This window comes from Dermacentor albipictus, unplaced genomic scaffold, assembly GCF_038994185.2.
Source record: "Dermacentor albipictus isolate Rhodes 1998 colony unplaced genomic scaffold, USDA_Dalb.pri_finalv2 scaffold_11, whole genome shotgun sequence".
Taxonomy (NCBI): domain Eukaryota; kingdom Metazoa; phylum Arthropoda; class Arachnida; order Ixodida; family Ixodidae; genus Dermacentor; species Dermacentor albipictus.
In genome coordinates, this window is record NW_027225565.1 from 528,584 (window position 1) to 548,529 (window position 19,946).

Consider the following 19,946-nt stretch of genomic DNA (forward strand, 5'->3'; position numbering starts at 1 on the left):
GCTTCACAGTGGCCATTGAAGTGCAATGTACAACGCACACGCCAGCCATACGGCCACTAATTTCTTTTTGGGAAACATCGTCATCTGTCAAAAACCCCACCAAACCACGCTGTTCAACTTTTGGAGTGTCCATTATGTCACGCAACCATGTTCAACCCAGTGTATGGGAGCATTAAATAACATTTATCCTCACCCCTGTATGTCACTTTTGTAAATGAGATGCCTATGTGCTATCCGCATGCCGCGCAAATAATGAACCGAACCATTATTGCGCGGGGCGGGTTGACTTACTTTCAGTTAACTCGCCCTCGTACATTAGAAATGCGAAGATACAATGGAGTATACAAAAGTGAAGATACAGTTTAATAAAGGGCAAAATAGTGTCACTGGAAACAAAGCTCACTGCACATATACACAAAACCTCGCAACAAGATATTTAAATATATGTATAAGTCTCCAATAAATCTACGTATCTAAGAAAAAGTCACGATATATGGTACGTCCAACACGGCAAAAAAAATATATGCTGTGCAACCACACGTTCATAGATCACAGCCCCCCTCCCCTCCCTCCGCTCCCCCGATGTATCGCGCGCGACGGAAGGCGGCGCGCTTCCCTCCCGCTTTTCTCCCTTGCGCGTGCACACAAGACTGAGTCACCATCATCGGCTCATTACTTTCTGCAAAAGGAGCAACAAAATCTAACTTTTACCATGCGACGATTCGCTGCGCTGCAACAATGTCTTTTTTTTTTCTTTTGTGGGGCGGGGGCGCCGAAATAAAATAACGCAAAGGAAAGCATCTTGGCTACAATCGAATGCCTACTTTGGGCACCTAGTGTGGCTACCGAAGGAATATCGAAGAAAACGTGTGACGCGTGGTCCACAGAAAACCACACGCATACTGCTCGGTATCCTACACCGGTGAGACAAAATGTTACGGAGAGGTTGCGCTCAAGCGAACGCGTTGCAATCCGTCAAGTACCCGCAGTGCTGGCGGTGAGCGACAATGCATTGTTTATTTTTCTCGTCTGCTAGCCAGAAAGCGTCCAAAACTCTGCCAGCCGAAAATCCAGACGGCCAGAGAAAAACGAACGCGCCGTCGAAGTGCGCCTATGCAGCACGAGAAAAACGCATGCGCTCTAGCTAGATCGGCAGCCCGCGGGTAGCGAGAAAAAAAAAAAGAGAGAGAAAAAGAGGCTCAATGTGTCCTCGCTATTAAAGGTCCAAATAGAAAAATAAATAAGAACTTAGTTACCTTGTCTGGCTTTAGTGTCTTAACATGGATGATTTGACGCAGGGGAAAAAGATGTTGATATTCCTTTCTGTGACATGACGGCACAAATGTCGTCTCATCGGACCTTGCTGCATGCTTTGTGAACTTGTGTGACAGCGTGTTGATTTGGCGTGTCTGTTTGTATGGTCCTATGTACGACTTTAGAAAAGTCAATGTAGCTTTAGCGTTAAACGTTTATAACAGCATTAAACCCACAAAGTTCCGGAATTGAAAATCTAAAGCACGACTTTGGAAATGTCAGTGCACCTTTTGCATCAAAAGATTATGAGAACTTTGTACCCATAAAGTTTCAGAATTGAAATCCAAGTGCTCCGTAGATTCCGCAGCCTCTGCGAGATGCTGTGACGAGCATGCTCGCCATCAAACACGCCCTTGAAACTGTGTTCGGTGGGGCACCTTGCGTTACAGTATGCGAGTCCCGGTGCATGGGCGATGGCGCGAAATCCATCCCGCTTTCGCAATGTTCGCGCTAAAATGTCTTTTCGAGCGTGAAAAGGTCATTCTAGACAAAATCTAGCATGACCTCCGGCGCCGGGAGTTGTTTTGGTCGGCGGCGCATGACACCACGCAAAAATTTCGGGAGGGGGGGCTGCAGCCCCATAAGCTCCCCCCCCCCCCCCATGGCTACGCCCCTGGCGGTGGGTATATCCTTCTGGCGTTCAAATATGCACTGGTAATGTCGTTGTATCTGGTGAGCCTGTCCCGTTCCGCTCGAGAAGCGTTCGCTATCGTGCGAGAGGCGTTGCCCTGTTCGGCGCGGCGGGTCATGTCTCGCGCCGTCCGGTGCGCCGTCTCGTTTAGGTTCGGGAGTGCGTCGCCTTCCGTGGTGACGTGCGCGGGGAACCATATGATCCTCGAGCTCGCGGTTTTGGATCTACCCGCTTTGGCCAGAATGGACAGGGCTTCCTATGGGCTCTATGGAAGTAAAACTTAAATTGTGGGATATGTCAGAGTAATCTAGTATAGGAAAGTTCAGTTGCCGAGAAGGACACAACCATGTATTGCAGCGAAAATGTCGAAAATTGCCCATGGGAAATCAAATAATACATTTATATAGTTTTCGTATTTTTTCATATCGGAACATAGCTTCAATATTAGCAAGATGATGATATTGGCGCTAGTTTGTTGCCCCTTTTGCTTGGTGTTTTCTTCTTTTTTTTTCGCCTTGTTTGCCACACGGCATAACGCGGGAATGTAATAGGGTGCTTCAGCGAACACTTTCCAATTAAAAAAATTACCTGTGGCTGATAGCACATTTCTATTCCATGAACCGGTCTACACGAAGAGGCGGACATTACTTGCACAAGAAATTGAAACGAATAATCGGCTAACTCACAAACGTTCACCAATAAAGTTTCAACTACTTACCTTATGCCACATATTGCAATTTACAAATTCTAGTGGGAAAAACCACAAGGCATATCCACTTGAAAAGAATTGTGTGGATGACACCATTCACGAGATAAGCGCCGTCAAATTAGTAGTAAAAATGCTGTGTCGTTTTACTTACTTTCTTAATAGAACGTCGTTTTATAATAATAATAATAATATTTGGGGTTTTACGTGCCAAAACCACTTTCTGATTATGAGGCACGCCGTAGTGGAGGACTCCGGAAATTTTGACCACCTGGGGTTCTTTAACGTGCGCCTAAATCTAAGCACACGGGTGTTTTCGCATTTCGCCCCCATCGAAATGCGGCCGCCGTGGCCGGGATTCGATCCCGCGACCTCGTGCTCAGCAGCCCAACACCATAGCCACTGAGCAAACACGGCGGGTCGTTTTATACAATGAAGCATAAAAGTAACTAGAACGCCAATGCATTTCTTCGCAAAGTTCGGCAATAAATATATCGAAACTGGTGTCATGCTGAGAATTCTTTCCAAGTGTACTTGCGAACTCTCTGGCTTGAATTTGTGACTTTAAATATGTGCCATAAGGCAATTAGTGAACACCTAAATAATATTTTTTATTAATTAGTCAGTGAGGCATTTCATTTATTTGTGCAAGTAATCTCCGCCTCTTCGAGCAGACCAGCTCATGGGCTAGAATTGTGTTATCTGCCACAAGGAATCACAAGGAATCTAAAAACAAAAATTTGAAAGTGTTCGCTGAAACACCCGGTATATCTAAACATGGAGGCCTGTTTCATCCAAATAGTGCAGGAGCAACTTATAAAAGGTATTGCCTAAGAGCCACATTACTCAGGTTGTTCAGTTCTGAACTTATTCCTGAGTACCTTTTCACTAAGTGACATTGTGCAAGCACTTGTCCAGAGTAGATGACGGGCATCCGCTGCAGACGCGGCGTTGTCGTTTGCGCTTTCAGCGGAGGAGCGTTCTTCAGTGAATGGCTGGCAGTGTATTCGTTTCGCGAACCCCTTCACCACCTTTTGCCCCCAGTAAACCGGTGGGCCTCCCATCAATATTCCAATAAAACGTATTTCTCCTCCTCCTATTCATCCTCCTCCTCGTCCTAATCATCATCGTCATTATCTTCCTCATCATAGTCGTCGTCATCATGTTCAACTCTCATAGAGCTGTCCTGTCCGCTAAAGCAACGCAATGACACGACGCTAGTTTTTCCCCACAAATAGTCAAGCACAAAATTCGCGAACTACAGACACCGCAAAGAAATTAATAAATAAAGAAATAAAAAAACGAAGTAGGGCAGAAGCCTCTGGTTCTTTTGGAGCGTGAGGCCTGTTGCGTACGTACTTTTACAGTTGTTGCGTACGTACTTTTGGAGCGTACGTACTGCTGCCGAGTTGTAGCGACGGCTGCCTATCGAAGCTCGACCGACGTTGCTAATGGGGTAGCGTGGCGTTGTCGGCAGGCTGCAGGCATTCGGTAGACCATGGCGACCAAGCAAGGGCGAGACGATTTGTAGTGCGAAACTTGCACGGTTTATTGAAAGGTTGAAGAAAGATGATGAGAAGAGAATCAAGTGAAGTGATCAAAAGCACATTTCGGAGCCCCTTAAATAGGCTCCTACAATCGTGGGAGGGATCTTGCTTCCGTCGACGTCACGTGACCGGCACAGAAAGAGGGCCCCTCCTCCTCTGGTTATACCGGGCCTGCTGCAAGGAGAAGGGCGTCCCGCCTCCTGGAATTGTAGACGCTTGTCCGTCTCTTTTGCGCGTTGCTGGTTCGTGGAAGTTCTGTAGAGTTTGATCGTTCGAGGAAAGGGCCCCTCTGAAGTCGCGCACGCGCACACACACACACACACACACACACACACACACACACACACACACACACACACACACACACACACACACACACACACACACACACACACACACACACACACACGCACGCACGCACGCACGCGCGCACACACGAACACACACACACACACACACACACACACACACACACACAATAGAGGCCTGTAAACACTGCGGGGCTTCCGCCAGACCGGCAGGCACTCGAAATGGTCATGGCGAATTAGGAAGTCACGCTTCATTTCGACGAGGCCTGGTGGGTGAAAGTCGGGTGAGAGAAAGTAATTTCCGCACAAGGTGCGGGTCGCCAACCGTGACAGGAGAAGTCACGCCTCATTTCGCTGAAGAAGGTCGGGTGAGAGAAAGTCCTTTCTGCAAGAGGTGCGGGACGCCAACCGTAGCAATAGAAGTCACGTGTCATTTCGACGAGGCATGGTGAGAGAAGGTGGGGCGAAATTCCTTTCTGCACGTGGTGCCAGACGCCAGCCGTAACAGGTTCTACGCCTGTGTCTGGGACTCCTCAGGTTGGTGGCTATTAATGTTATCAAGAATCGCGCCTCCCAACATTGCTCTGCAGATTTCGCATCTTAACAATTCAAGCATTTCTGAAGTTTTATAGCTTCACGCTTAGACGATCTGAATACGCCCGTACTAATGATCCAAATTCATTCTTTCTTGCTCATTGGCCTCGTTTTCATTCTCCACAGACTGTATTTGTACAGAAACAATTAGATAGCCTGAATATGAACATTCGAGAGGTAATTTCATCAACCGAATCAAATCAGAATATTAAGGTAAATTTTGATGACACTTTTCCTCCAAACTTCAAGTTTTAATCAGCCACTTTATTAAAATAAGCTGTTGCAAGATTATCTTTCGCACGTACAAACAAATGACATAATAGCTACAGAGGCTTCAGCGAACAACGAAAAGGCGGGCGTGGGCATTTTCTCGCTTCCGCTTGGCTGGTCCTTCTCCTTGAGACTGCCAGATTACACACCTGTTCTTGAAGCCGTGCTTTTAGCAATAATTTTCGCTCTTCGGTAACTCCCTTCGAACTCAATAACTGCGGTTATTATAACAGATTCCCTTTCGGTCTGTACTTCGCTTACAGCTTCATCCAATTCGGCAACTCTAATGACGTTTCTAACATTAGTTCCTCCACAGTGCACTTCTCTAAAACTATTATGGGTACCTGGCCACGGTGGCTTACATTCAAATGAAGTGGTAGACTCAATAGCGCGAGCATCCCTGAGTGGACCTATAATGCCGGTTCTTCGAGTAGTGGCGCACATAACAGCAATTAGACATAGAAAATATTCAATTCATAGAGATGTCAATGAATCAATAATGACATCGACAGAATTTCAGCACCTAAAATTTCTAAATCCAGTGGTGTCCATCAAGAGAATCAGAAGTAGTGATCACAAGATTACGCTAACGTGTCCCTCCATTAAACCTATATTTACACAGGACTGGTCTGACGCTATCGCCTCTGTGTCCATACTGCGAAAAAATATAATCACTAGATCAATATTTTTTTATATGTCGGCGATACAAATTGTTAAGAAACAGACATCTAGAACTTCCGCTTGGTAAACTAGGGTTAATTTTGACATCAGAAATCATATACTATCATTCGGCGCGTCAGTTATAGGGGTCAGCCACAAGGACGTGTTTGATGCCGTTTGCGGTTACATACAAACAACAAAACGAATAAGTTTTTCATTGTTCTTTTGTAATTTGTTTGTTTTAATATGCTTCCCTTTCTTTCCTTTTTTGCATCCAATATGTAACACTTCAAAAGAATAGGTAATCGTTTCAGCACGCAATGAGCCATAATATGAGGCCATCATCATCATCATCTTTTATCCATTAACGTCTAGGCTCTACATCTAAATCTGCCTATCTCCCGATCTCTATCAATGGTAATGAGATTAGCATTCAATAAATATAGCGACACACTGTATTGCTGAAGTGGCGTTTATTATTTAAAATCAGTAGTGCTAAAATGCGCGCTAACCTCAGCTGTGGAAGAGCAGCCATGCCGGATACAACGCCTACGTACGTAGACATTGTGAAAATGCATTAATCGCACAGCAGGCCGACGACTAGATGACACAGAAATCAGAGTCCTGTTGCGTGACTAGATGACACCGCAAGTTTCGTGGCCTATTGTTCCGTCACTTGACGACGCAGCAAGCTGCACGATATATTGCCACTGTTAGATGACAGCTAGCTCGTTCCGGGCACTACTGCTCCACTGTCACTTGACGACGCAGCAAGTTTCAGAACCTAAATCTCCGCCACTAGTATATCGTCTCGGTGCTAGGAAAACCAAGGACGGTCTCAGGACAGACCGTCACGTGCGAAGAATAACAAGACACCATTGCCACACAGGTCATTTTATGTACAATTTCAAATGAATAAACGTTGAAACTCACAAAATTAAACAAAAACACGCTGCGAGAAAGTTAGCCAACCCAATGTTCGCAAAAAATATTGGGGTGTTGGTGCTGCCCGATGGCAGCACAGACACCCCAAGCCCGCGCCGTGCGAGGCGAGAGAGTCCTCAAGAGGGCCCGTGACGTCACCCTCTGGCCTGACGGGTGAGGCCCCACCGCCGCTGCAACGTGGCCCGGGCAAGCTGGGGCTGCGGCGAGCTGTGCCAGCGCGGACAGGTCATTGGCAGAGGCACCCCGGTGTGATGAAGAGCATAAGCCGGGGGGCGCCACGGACGGGTGCACTGGGCTCGCCGCCTGTAGGAGGCCCGGGGCGTCGGCGAGCAAGAAGAGCGACGCCCCCTCGGCCCGAGCGACGTCCCGGTGCTCCCGTTGTTCATGCACACGGCGTGTGCCCGCACGCCGATGACGCCGCCGCTTGTCCGACTAGGACTCGGCGGAGAAGCGAGGCCCGGCGCGAGGCCTCCTGCGCCAGTGGACCACCTCGCGTCGCCGGAACAGCTCGATGGAGTCTGTCGTTGTTCCAAGGAGCCTGGGGGCCCGATAGATGCTGAGCGCGCCGGCCACCGCGCTCTTCTCGCGGGCCCCGACGACGGCTGGCCGCATGTGGTGCTCGTGGGTCGGTGACATCATCCGAGACGGGAGCGCTTCCCTGCATGGCGCTGTAGAACGTGGCCATCCGCTGCGGTGGCTGCTGCTGCGCCGGCCGCTGACGTGTCCTTTCGTTCCGTTTCAAGTCTTTCACCACGCGGAGCGCGTGAGCGCGCTAGAACGCGTGACCGCGCGAGAACACGAGCCCAGGCTCGTCTTCATAAACTGGGCATAGCCGCAAAACAAATATTTTACGCAAATTATTTGGCAGAGAGCACTAAGCTTTTCTTGCGATTTATCGCGAAAATACGGGTTCCCCGCAAATCTACCTTTTTGCGCTACATTTGCGTTAACTAGTCAATGCAAGAACAGCCTCAGCCACAGCCCTCACCCCCGCGCCCGTCTTTTCCCGGCAGACACAGCGAGGTAAACAAAGTGAAGAAGGAAGAAGTTACCGCGTATCGCACCATCGGAAAAGGGAAACCAAACCAAACGTCGTAGTATTTTGCAGTACTGCTTCAGGGCCAAGATGTGAGAAATGCCGCAAGCCCACCAGTACCCCCAGTGGGTACGCGTCATCGTTGTGAGCAAACGCGACGTGTCACCCGTCCATGAGTCGTCGGCATTCCTGGAACGTATGCCAACTCGGGACGTATTCGATTTCGTATGTTTGGTAGCGTTCTTCTCTGTAAAGCTATTTTGTCAGGGTGAATTTGCATTATCCCAGACCACCTTGCTACGTTTCTGTTTTAGAGCGCTACCTATTGTTTGAAATTACGGGCTTTAAGTGACTTGCATCGGTAAAAGAATGAAGTTCTCATCTTAAAGCATTAACAGCGCACGCAGACGGAGACTGAGTGAAGGACAACACGACACAGCGCTACAATTAGGGCTGTGTCCTGTTGTTCTTCTCTCTGTCGCCGTCTGTGAGCACTGTTGACCCTTTAAGATGCTTTATCAACTAGCCCACCACGCCATCGTTGTTAAGTTGTCAATCTTGTTTTATTGGGGTCAACAGGCGGACCACTTGCTGTTTCCTGGGGGTTCCTCGTTTTTGTTGTCTCATTTAGCAACGTGCAGTTGCAGTTGGGTTTCTAGAGGAATTGTGTGATACCGACCAGCCGACCATGGCGCGTCTTCCTTCACAGTGATCGACGCTAGCGCCAGGTACCCGACGGCGCTGTTCCAGGGCACGTGGTCCGACCTGCGCGCCTTCGACGCGTGCATCGAGACCGTGCCCCGCGACCGGAACGGCGGCGAAGTGGCGCGCGGCCAGTACTGCAACGCCTACGTCAAGATGGCCAATGACACGTCATTCTTCGACGAGGTGCTGCCTAACTTCATCATAGCCCACGAGCGTGTGAGTTGGCCTGAGTTTGTAGCAACTGGATGGCGCGTATATCAATAGAAAGTCATTTGAAAAACAAGAGTGACAGACCACAGAAACATCTCCATCGCTTGCATGATACTCTCTACAGAAAGCGAAGAGCAAGAAATTACTTTTAGGGAAACAAAGCAAAGCGTACCACGAAGTAGCCAGCCATTGAGCGGAAAGGATAAAGGGGGGGAATGAGGGGCGAGATTTTTGGTTGACTTGAGCACAAACGCTCGAATGGACTGTAACCTCAGAACCTTACTGAAATTTCACAATGATGCCTGGTTGTATCCACTTACAGAATGCTTCCGTCTGAGACGACCGGCTACCTTCCTAGAACCAAAGAAAACGAAAAGAAAGAAGAACATGAGTTGTATATAAACTTGCTTACGTGTACAAAACAGTACATGCTACCTTTAGCACTCGTAGAGCACGGGAAAGATATGCTATGAATTGAAAGGTGACCGTTTCGAAGCAGCTTTAGTTAAGCATGAGCAACGTCATGGTCATAACGCCACTGTAACTTACGCTTGCAATGTTTTTCGTCTAGCTTTATCGCAACTCACACGTACAGTGCTCACAGAATGAAACGCGTCAATTTAGGGTTAACTAGTGCGCATACTTTCGTTTTCACCGCTGCAATTCGTATCACATGGACGTAATTTTGACGCGTATATTTAGATCGGAATTCGCGTCACCGTTGGTGTCCACATTACTATTTACATGGTACTTTCGAGTACTTTGCACATATGCAGGGCTCTACTAAATGCTCCCTGTCGCGTTTCCTTCCGCGTGCACTGTACATTATCGCCAATCGCTGTGGCCATTGTCAAGTGCCGAAGTGCGTGAAGCCGTTACTTTCCATCTGATAAAAGCAAGCTTTGAGCCAGTAACATGTGTGGATGATGGAACATCTATTGAGATGAACGTTTCCGTGCTTGAGACGAGTCCACTGGCGTCACTAAACATATCGAAGCTATCTGGACGGGCCGTTATCGCTCGTGTTTTTACTATCGACCCATCCCGTATACTGCTGCCTTGCACTCGCCACAATGACGGTGGTGGCAGAATGCGAGACCCGTCTTGTGGTTAGGTGTAGGCGCACGTTATAAAGAACACCAGCGAGCAAAGTCCTCCACCATGTCGTCCGTTATAGCGTCACAGTGTTGCTTTCGGACGTTAAACCTCATCAATGAATGCACCGTTGCACGGAAGAAGATGTTTTGAGAGAGCTCGATGCATGTTCTGACATCGCAGCGTCTCAAGCGTAATGTGTATGCGACTTTCCCCACAGATGCGACTGAGTGAAACTCGATATGCCTTTCATATTAGCCGAGGCACTGGGCGCAGCTAGGTACCTTTATAAAAGCCGCTATATAAGGAAATACGGCAACGTCCACCACTACGCGTGCGCAGTATTTCAATGTAGATCTAGCTTTTTTTCGTGCTTCGCACCGCTGCCAATTGCTTATACACTGTTATTCTTGTAACCCGCCATGGTGGTTGCTTAGTGACTACAGTGTTGGGCAGCTAAGCATGAGGTCGCGGGATCGTATTCCGACTACGGCGGCCGCATATCGATGATAACAATATTGTGGTTTTGGCATGGAACACCCGAGAATACTTTTAAAGTTAATTCTCCGTTTAATTTGGCCTAACTCAGCCCGCAAACGGTAATCCACATGAACGAATCACGCGTCGAATACACCCAAGTTATCGCTCACGAAATTCCGTGCCCACACTGTAACAAAAGGAGCCAGCCTTTTGGCAAATCCCGAACTGCTGCGTGTGATAAGCTTTGTCTACACGGCTCTTGATTTGCTGATGCGGGACCCAGCGTCACTAACGACGCACACACGGTTTCAATGAACCATGAGGTAGAGTAAAATTGCTTCAGGGCCGGTGTAATGCGTCAACGTTTGGCTTTTTTGCATTACAGTGTTATCACCCAACACTCTACACCGGCTGGTTCTGGTGGCAAGGGTGAGAATGGTCACCACTCAGGCCAATAGGAGAACGCAAAAAAAAGTCTATAACTGGAACGCAGTCGTTGCTATAACAATGGCAGGGAAGAAGTTTGGGCGTGTTGGTGGTATGCATTCAGACTGGGATACATAGCGCAAAAAAATTACACAGGGACAAGCAGAACACAGGACGAGCGCTAACTTTCAACAAATGATTTATTGCAGCTGGTGAGTATATATATACTCACTGGGACGCCACTACAATAGAGCAGACTGAAGGGAAGGAGGAAAAGACAGTCATGTGACTACTATGCCCAAAAATTCAAGCTCTTTCCTTGATAAAAATATAGACGGCGTGCTAACGCACTCTTCACCTGCTCTGGCTATCTCAGCTGCTTCCACAATTTCCCTCGTAATCTTATTCCTGTATTCGTTTTCCTCCTTCCCTTCAGTCTGCTCTATTGTAGTGGCGTCCCAGTGAGTATATATATACTCACCAGCTGCAATAAATCATTTGTTGAAAGTTAGCGCTCGTCCTGTGTTCTGCTTGTCCCTGTGTAGTTTTTTTGCGCTATGTATCCCAGTCTGAATGCTATAACAATGGCCTTGCAGTTCGCTTGGGTTGGAAGATAACTGAAGACAGCCGGGAAAGTTGCTTGCTGCAGGCGAGTCCGACTGACACCATCTTCTTTCGCAGTCTCCGGTACCGATAGTAGTGAAGTAGTGAAGTAGTACCGGTAGTCTCCGGTAGTAGTGAAGAGGACAAGCCAGTCCTGGGCATGCGCCTGGGTCTGTGCACAATCGCTGTGTGTGTGTGTGTGCGTGCGTGCGTGCGTGTGTGTGTGTGTGTGCGCGCGCGCGCGTGCCATTTAGCGTCCCGTCCTAGCTTGGCTCTGTCGTTACAGCGTGGAATTTCAGAAGTTCTATTTCAAGACCTAGCAGATGCAACGTGCGCTGCGATAGATAAAATTACAGCCTGATCACTATTGTCTGGAATGGTGGCCGACTGAATGGTGGCCACCATTCGTGTTCAGTCGGCCACCTGGTGGCCGACTGAAGACGAATGAAAGTAATGGTTTGCTGCTTTTATTATGGGTACTGACAGCAACAAAAAAAAATCGGAAACATACAAAATATGCACTTGCTTCCTTATTCCCAGATTTTGTAAGTGCAGATCACGCGAATAAATTACGAAGAATATTTCTTTGCGTTGATACTCGCCATTGTGATGGCGCCAAGCTGTGCGGTAAAGGAATAGCTTCGCAAATGTGAAAACGTGTAACGTCCTACTGTGCGGGGAACATTTGTTTTTACTCAAGGCAGCAGGCACCATGGTTTGTTTTTTACTCCATTGTTTAGGCTCTCGAAGCAATGGTTGTCATGTCAAGACGCACGTAGAAGCCTCCTCATATTAGAATGTTGCGATCCATCAGCTTTTCGGTATAGAGTGCGTTCGCTGGAGCCTCCACATGCTTTCTTCAGTTCCTGTACAGTGCTGCACAGTAATGTGGAGTGTTGCACAACATTGTACAGTCATCAATAAAGGTCACTTGCGCAGGCGGCGTTAAAGATGTAAAAGATTAGACATCTATCTTAGCTTCGGTTGAAGGTCGGTGTGAATTCAACTGTGTGCTCTTGTGTCAATGAAAAGCCCACACGACGGGAAGGATGTCTCGTAATATTTTGTGCATACGCTGTGGAAGCGCGGTTGGATAAAAGCAATTCACGATGGGGAAAATAAAGTTGCACTTCATATTAGTCAAGCACAATTATTAAAATAACATGTACTGATGAGCATCTGCCCTTGTGTGTGACATCGTTAAAACAGCCTGTACATCGGGTCGGAAAATTGGCAGCCCGAGAGAAGCTTCTGTGTCTTCCCTGCTGCTGTCATTTAAAAATTATGTTGCCGAGTGGGCCAAAGTGCAAATTCGGGGTCTTCTCTATTGAAGAAGTGGTAAGAACACTGGCGCCTAGTTTCGACGATACTTCCAGTCGAATGTTTATTTTTACATTCTCCCGAACGAGCCAAAAATTATCTAATCACAAATGGTTAAGGTTCACTTATCATTTCGTGCGGTGCATGAAGTTGCTGGTAGAATAATTCCAACGGAAATGTTTAAGAATGCGTAGAAAAACTGTCCATCAAATTGACCGATTTCGATAGACGCAGTAATGAGAGTTTGCGCTTGCTGCGCCCGCAGTTGAAGCGCTTAAGTTTAGCGGGCAGCTAGCAGGAGGCGCGCGTGTTCGGCGATCTTTCGCTGATAGAGGCAAACTGCGATTAGGCAAGTTCAACATGAACGACAGCCACGACACACAAACGCAGGCTCGTTGTGGTAATCGTAATAAGGTCATGCTTGTGCTATGTTTAAGAGACTCCAGGAACTTAGACTAGCCTCCCCATTAAAATGTTGCATAATTATTGGCTACCGCTGCCAGGTTCTTAAAAAAAATCCGAGGACACCTAAGGACTTCTTATGAGTTATGAATGCGAAAGAAATAATGTCCAATTGAACGCCGCTGAGGATTCCTTCGAGTTATGAACTCCTCGCGGAAAAGCGAGTGCGTTGAGACGCCTGACGGACGCATCTTGCATATCACAAGGCCGGTGCACTTGGATCGGTGACGTCATGCTACCTTGCCCGACTGTCCTAGAATGTAATGGGGACACTCCCGAGTCCGCCGCAGTGATTGCGACGTCCCCGCCTTCGATCACGCCGGGCTTGGCAATGGAAATTTCGGTCGTAGTAGAGAGATTCCATAAAGCAGAATTCGCAAGCCGCCTATGCAGGAGGCGCTGGTTCAGCCCAGTTGGTAAGAAATCCGGCTTCTGAGCGTTGGGTCGTAGGTTCGACACTCAAAAGAGCTAATATTTCTCCTGTGTTTTGTTTTACGCTGATTTCTTTATGGCGATCGCCAAGGCGCAATTCGAACGCAAACGAGAGCTTGCGCCGACAAGGAACGCGCGAATAACTCAGGCTTGCGGGAGCGAGGGTGACGTGGCGTCGCGGCAAATCCCTCTCCCCTCGCGCAACGCCTGCGCGCTATCGCGGCCGCAGCTGTTCCCTTTCGCGCGGTCTGCTCCGTCGAGGCTCGCTCGGGACGTGGCGTCGCAGCCAATGGGAATTTAGGTGCCCCTTCGCTGCTCCAGACGACAGGCGCCAGCTTTTTCGCTCAATGGGCCATTTGGTGCTTTTCCCATTAAATAAACCCTGTCCACTCTTGCAGTCACTCAAGGAGTTGCCAAGGTCACTGTGAACGACTGCACGACCAACGAGCCGAAAAAAGTCACCCAGGTCCAGCTGGCGTTTTATGTAAGTCACAGAAGCACTTTATGTAGTGATGTTGAATATAGGTGCATCAATGTGTTATAGTTCAAAACGTATGCAGGAAATTCCACTCACGGAGAAACGGCCACACACACGGAAGCGAAAATCGCACTGCCTCTTGAAGTGAACAAAAGTGCAATCTCCGCAGTGTGCAACTTTTCCCCAGTCGATCTGCCCAGTGAGTTCCTAACAGGTTGTCAAGCTTTCACTTATGCGAGTACAACCACTGAAACTCGCATGCGCCTTAACAGCACACATCGGTCGGCTCTCGCTGGTCATATGCCATGCCTACAAGTAGCGTTGCGTGTTGGGAAAATGCTGCTTCCTTGTGGAGTGGATCATAAATGAATATTGAGCAATGCAAATGAACACAAATTACTTAAAGGGACGCTAAAGGTAAATACTAAGTCGACGTGCACTGTTTAAATACATTTCCAGAAACCTCGCAAATCTTGTTTCGTGCCAAGAAGAGAGTTTACGAGAAAATTGTGTCTGAAGGGTCCGAATACCCTTTCCGAAATTCAAATCTCGCGCCACTGAGCCGGTAGAGTGGTGACATTGCATACGCCATCACCACCCTTTCCTGCGGTCGGTGAGTAAAACGGCGCCCGACGCTGCAGCTGCTTTTTGGTCAAATGGAGTAGACCGTTCGAGCATCCCGCGACATCACATGGAAGTTGAATTCTCTGCTTCTTGCAGTTTGAGCGAGTTTCACAAGCCAACAAAACCAGCGCAGCGTTACGCGATCAGGAAAGTGCTGAAACGCGGAAGCATAGGCGACGCAGAGCCGAGTGGAAACGAAACCTTTCGACCACCGTCGTCGTTGTCAACGGCAATTTTAATGAGTTCTTTTTCTAAACAGGAAATGGAACTGGACTAACAGCATTTTGTTTCATCTTATCATACAATACGAGGATGATTTTTGCAAAGAGTAGTTGAGTACTATAGTGACAGAATTTAACTGAGGAATGCTTTCGTCATCGGGCAAGCGCTTGAATGTCCCGAAGGAGTCTCTAATCATCTCCTGCATTTAGCTCGATTTCTCGATTATTAAGGGCTCTGTTCGTGGCAATATTGACGCCTTAGAAATTATCGAGCACTAATCTATCACTTTCGCTTAACTTACTATTTGTCTTTAGTGTCCCTTTAAAGGACGGTAGGGGTGCTAAATACACAAAGGAAAGGCAGATACAATGACTAGAACGAGCCACTGAGTTTAATTTGATTCCATGAAAAGTGCAATCACCGTTTCTACAGGCCCGGCAGCTGAGTCATTCTTTAGTAAGGACAAGCCGCTGAAGAAACACGTCATTCAGCATTTAATGATGATACAAAAACCAATTGCAACCGAATAAGGAAAAGGGCCTGCCGTATTGATCTAGTTGATATGGACGGCGTACGTAATTTTGATCATACAGGAGACCATATGCAAACAGTGCGTCATTGTGTGACGTTCACAAACATGGCAACAAACATTTACAGAACTTCGCGCTGAAGAGGAACATTGTATCAAATTTATGAGGCCAAATTAGCAAATACACGGACAGTACAAGCCCGACAGTAGTAAATTTTTGCGTCGAACACTTTCGTGATCGCGCCTATTCCCATCGATCGCATTTTAACGATGGTTGCAAATTTTGCGACTCTCTGAGCATGGATGGATGAATGGATGGATGTTACGAGCGTCCCCTTTCGAACGGGGCGGTGGGTTGCGCCACCAAGCTCTTGCTATTAAACGGCCTAATGTCCTACCTAGGTTAAATAAGAAAAAAAAACCTATGAGCTCTCATATCCTACTTTACTGATACCCTATTGAGAACTTTGCTTTTGTACGTTTTTGTACTTTCGATGAACTGAGGCAGGTCACCCTGATGCGACAGAGGGAGCGCCTCAGCTTCACAAAAACTGGTAGGGATATTGGCTAGACTCAATATCCCAGCATACTCCATTTATCTCACAGAGCAGGCCGTACCTCTCCCTCATCCGATGAGATCCAAAACTACAGTAGCCCCAATTCCAAAGAATATGCATCCCGAGTACAACAAAGAAAGACGCAAAGTACGAGCACAACACATTCAATCAGCGTACTCTAATAACCATATATGTACAACACCTACTACACGGACGCAGCTGTGTATGCAGAAGCGACCGCGCAGCGCTACCGAACGAGGTATGCCCTGGCAGTCGTGAACGCGATCAGCCAACAGCAAATTACCGCGTCGGCCACGGCGGGATACCCCACCTCGGCTAAAATATAGCGGCGATCGCACTCGCTCACGCGGAGCGTTCGCAAAGGGATTCGGTCGTGGTCATGGACTCCCAGGAGACATGTCGCATGTTTCTCAAGGGGCACGTGACTGCGGCTAGCCTCGCGATAATCACCAAATCCTTCAACCACCATCATCGCCTACTCTGGTGCCCGGGCCATGCGGGGGTAGAGGGGAACGAAAAGGCTAACGCGTTAGCTCGAGGGTTCACTAACCGAGCGACGGCGTCCTCTTCTAACCCCAACAACCCGCACTATCCCTCACAAAATTCCACAAATTTAAATGCCAAAGATATCCTTGCTCACCAGCGCGGAGTCCGCAGAAAATACCCGCCGCCTCACCCACGTCTTAGCGGCGAAGGGGCCGCTGATTGGCGTAAAATACAGACCGGGGTATTCCCCCATTTAAAATTGCTAAACGCCATGTATCCCAATCGTTATATGGCCAACTGTCCTTGGTGCAGTGGCATACCTAGCCTAATACATATAACCTGGGAGTGCACTAAGCACCCTCATAGGCGAAATACCAGCAACACAATGGAGCAGTGGGAGGCACAGCTCGCCCGCTCCGACCTGGCAGGACAAAAGTCCTTAATCAGCCAGGTCAGGCAGGCGGCAGAGGCCAGTGGGGCCCTGGACTGAGAGGCTCCGACCACCCCTCCTTCAAATATTTTCTATTGCAATAAAGTTTCTATTCTGTTGTCGTTTCCCTACTTTTCTTCCACCAATCCTCCATTCGCCTCTTACTAATCCCTATGGGCTTCTTGCGCTGGGGTTTGAGGTATAGTAGCGGCGCCTGGTGGCGGCGAGAAACGTTATCTGGATAGTACCAGCTTGCGTAGTATTGAGCCCTGGCTGTGGCGAAGCACGTTTCTAGCCCGAGTTTTGCATCGATTCGCACTTTTTTCTGCCCTGTTGCGAGTGCGAAAAGGCTCGTCACTTCTCACAGACCACGCTGACCACGCTGTGAGCTGGTCGCAGCCTATAGTTTAACGAAAACGGACTCTCCGTGGTCCGTGGACGTAATGCTGGAAGCAGAAGGAATCGGCGACGCCGATCCGGGGAGACCTAGCTCAGCCTCAAAAAAGCGTAATCGTCGTTGCTGCTGCGTCGTGGGCTGCCATGAACAAGAAGGCCTGAATCCCAACATCAGATTCTACCATTTTCCTTTAAGGCCTCACGAAGTGGAGCGTCGGGCGCGCTGGATAACTGCAGTTTGCCGCACTGGGTAAGCGAAACTTAGCGCCATGCTGACTGCATCGCCTGTGTTGAGGCTTGCTTGATTATCTGCGTTGTTAAAATTCGGTCTTTTGCACCTACAGTCCCGACGACAAACCGTGGGAACCAGCGCCCAACACCAGGATATGCAGTCGTCACTATGTGCACAACGAGAAAAGCAATTCAGCCAGTCACCCCGCGTATGTGCCTACAGTCTCCCTGCTTCACTTCAGATAATCACAATTAAATGGCAGACCGCCACAGCAGCAGGCATGGCTAGTGATTCAGGATTCGAGACCCGGCCATAGGGATCCCGCCTCTCATGTTGCTGTGCTGCCCTCTGACGCACGCCGCTGGAAACATTTTGGAAGGGTGTCGGGGATTTTGCCGGTACCTGCGCCCATGTTGAGTGTGCGTCAGTTGTGCGTTTCATGGATCGCGATTAATTATTAGTGGTTTCTCCGGGGAAGCATGCCGTTCACCTATCGACTATAGTGGGTGAACAGGCCCGAGTGCGATGTTGTGGTAACAGCCCGGCCGATAAAAGCACGACGAGTTCCGTCTGCCGACGCGTCATGCTTGAGTTTGTTGTCGCTGATGCCTGCGATTGCACATCGCTTTTTGTATTCCTTTTAGACATTCACTAAACATTTCGCATATTCAAGAAGCCTTCGAGCGCAGCCTTCCACGTAGGATTTGCCAAAGCGGTGCATTTGTTTACATCTACAGCTTCAGATCGCTGTTATCTTCGGATATTGTAGAAACGGCGCATCGCTGATGTGAAATCTCAAAACGTAGCAAAGCATACAAACGAGTCAGTATGAGCGGCCGAGTCGCTTAAACGACTGCAACTGCGATCCAGACATATATATGTTACGGGCTACTACTACTGATTCTCGCTTTTGTTTAACTTCATCATACTTATAGTTTGCGCGTGCTATAAAGTATTATTAGAGACAATTCTGTGCTCGGCATAGGCCCCCACTTATAGGCCGTGTAGTTCTCTCGCAAAAACGCGGATGACATCGCGGACACCGTTGGCAACTGAGCGAGTTTATGCTGCTGTACCGAATGCACTGTCTCTTTATTTCCTGTTTGACGCAGAGGTAAACAGTGCGTCCGTTTTTGTCCCTCGTGTGTTATGCGCTGTAAGTGATGATTGACACCACATGTATTAGCCAGATGTTGCAAATCACTTTGCTTGTTAGCTAGCAACGCTGCATCTCTTCGTCGTCCTTTTTTGTCCCTCGTCTATGTATGCGCTGTAAGTGATGATTGACACCACACGTATTAGCCAGATGTTGCAAATCACTTTGCTTGTTAGCTAGCAACGCTGCTTCTCTTCGTCGTACTTTTTTGTCCCTCGTGTGTGTATGCGCTGTAAGTGATGATTGACACCACATGTATTAGCCAGATGTTGCAAATCACTTTGCTTGTTAGCTAGCAACGCTGCTTCTCTTCGTCGTCCTTTTTTGGCCCTCGTCTATGTATGTGCTGTAAGTGATGATTGACACCACATGTATTAGCCAGATGTTGCAAATCACTTTGCTTGTTAGCTAGCAACGCTGCTTCTCTTCGTCATCCTTTTTTGTCCCTCGTGTGTGTATGCGCTGTAAGTGATGATTGACACCACACGTATTAGCCAGATGTTGCAAATCACTTTGCTTGTTAGCTATCAACGCTGCTTCTCTTCGTCGTCCTTTTTGGTCCCTCGTGTATGTATGTGCTGTAAGTGATGATTGACACCACATGTATTAGCCAGATGTTGCAAATCACTTTGCTTGTTAGCTAGCAACGCTGCTTCTCTTCGTCGTCCTTTTTTGGCCCTCGTCTATGTATGTGCTGTAAGTGATGATTGACACCACATGTATTAGCCAGATGTTGCAAATCACTTTGCTTGTTAGCTAGCAGCGCTGCTTCTCTTCGTCGTCCTTTTTGGTCCCTCGTCTATGTATGCGCTGTAAGTGATGATTGACACCACATGTATTAGCCAGATGTTGCAAATCACTTTGCTTGTTAGCTAGCAACGCTGCTTCTCTTCGTCATCCTTTTTTGTCCCTCGTGTGTGTATGCGCTGTAAGTGATGATTGACACCACATGTATTAGCCAGATGTTGCAAATCACTTTGCTTGTTAGCTAGCAGCGCTGCTTCTCTTCGTCGTCCTTTTTGGTCCCTCGTCTATGTATGCGCTGTAAGTGATGATTGACACCACATGTAT

General features: G+C 48.1%; 1 protein-coding gene across 6 annotated transcripts in view; it reads left to right on the plus strand.

Annotated features, from left to right (window-relative positions):
* The first annotated feature begins 7,999 nt into the window (after nucleotides 1-7,999).
* LOC139051254 (uncharacterized) overlaps nucleotides 8,000-19,946 on the plus strand; it is a 36,905-nt gene continuing 24,958 nt past the window's right edge. Inside the window, exons 1-4 of one of the 6 annotated variants that reach the window (XR_011509290.1) lie at nucleotides 8,000-8,245; nucleotides 8,721-8,932; nucleotides 14,143-14,228; nucleotides 14,305-14,421. Coding sequence is in view for 4 of the 6 variants with exons in the window: in XM_070528249.1 (XP_070384350.1) it covers nucleotides 8,111-8,207; nucleotides 8,721-8,932; nucleotides 14,143-14,172 (339 nt within the window). In the remaining 2 variants the exon portion in view is untranslated. Of the gene's footprint in view, nucleotides 8,246-8,720; nucleotides 8,933-14,142; nucleotides 14,229-14,288; nucleotides 14,422-19,946 lie in introns of all 6 variants that reach the window. The other 5 variants (XR_011509289.1, XM_070528249.1, XM_070528247.1 and 2 more) reach the window with 5 other exon arrangements.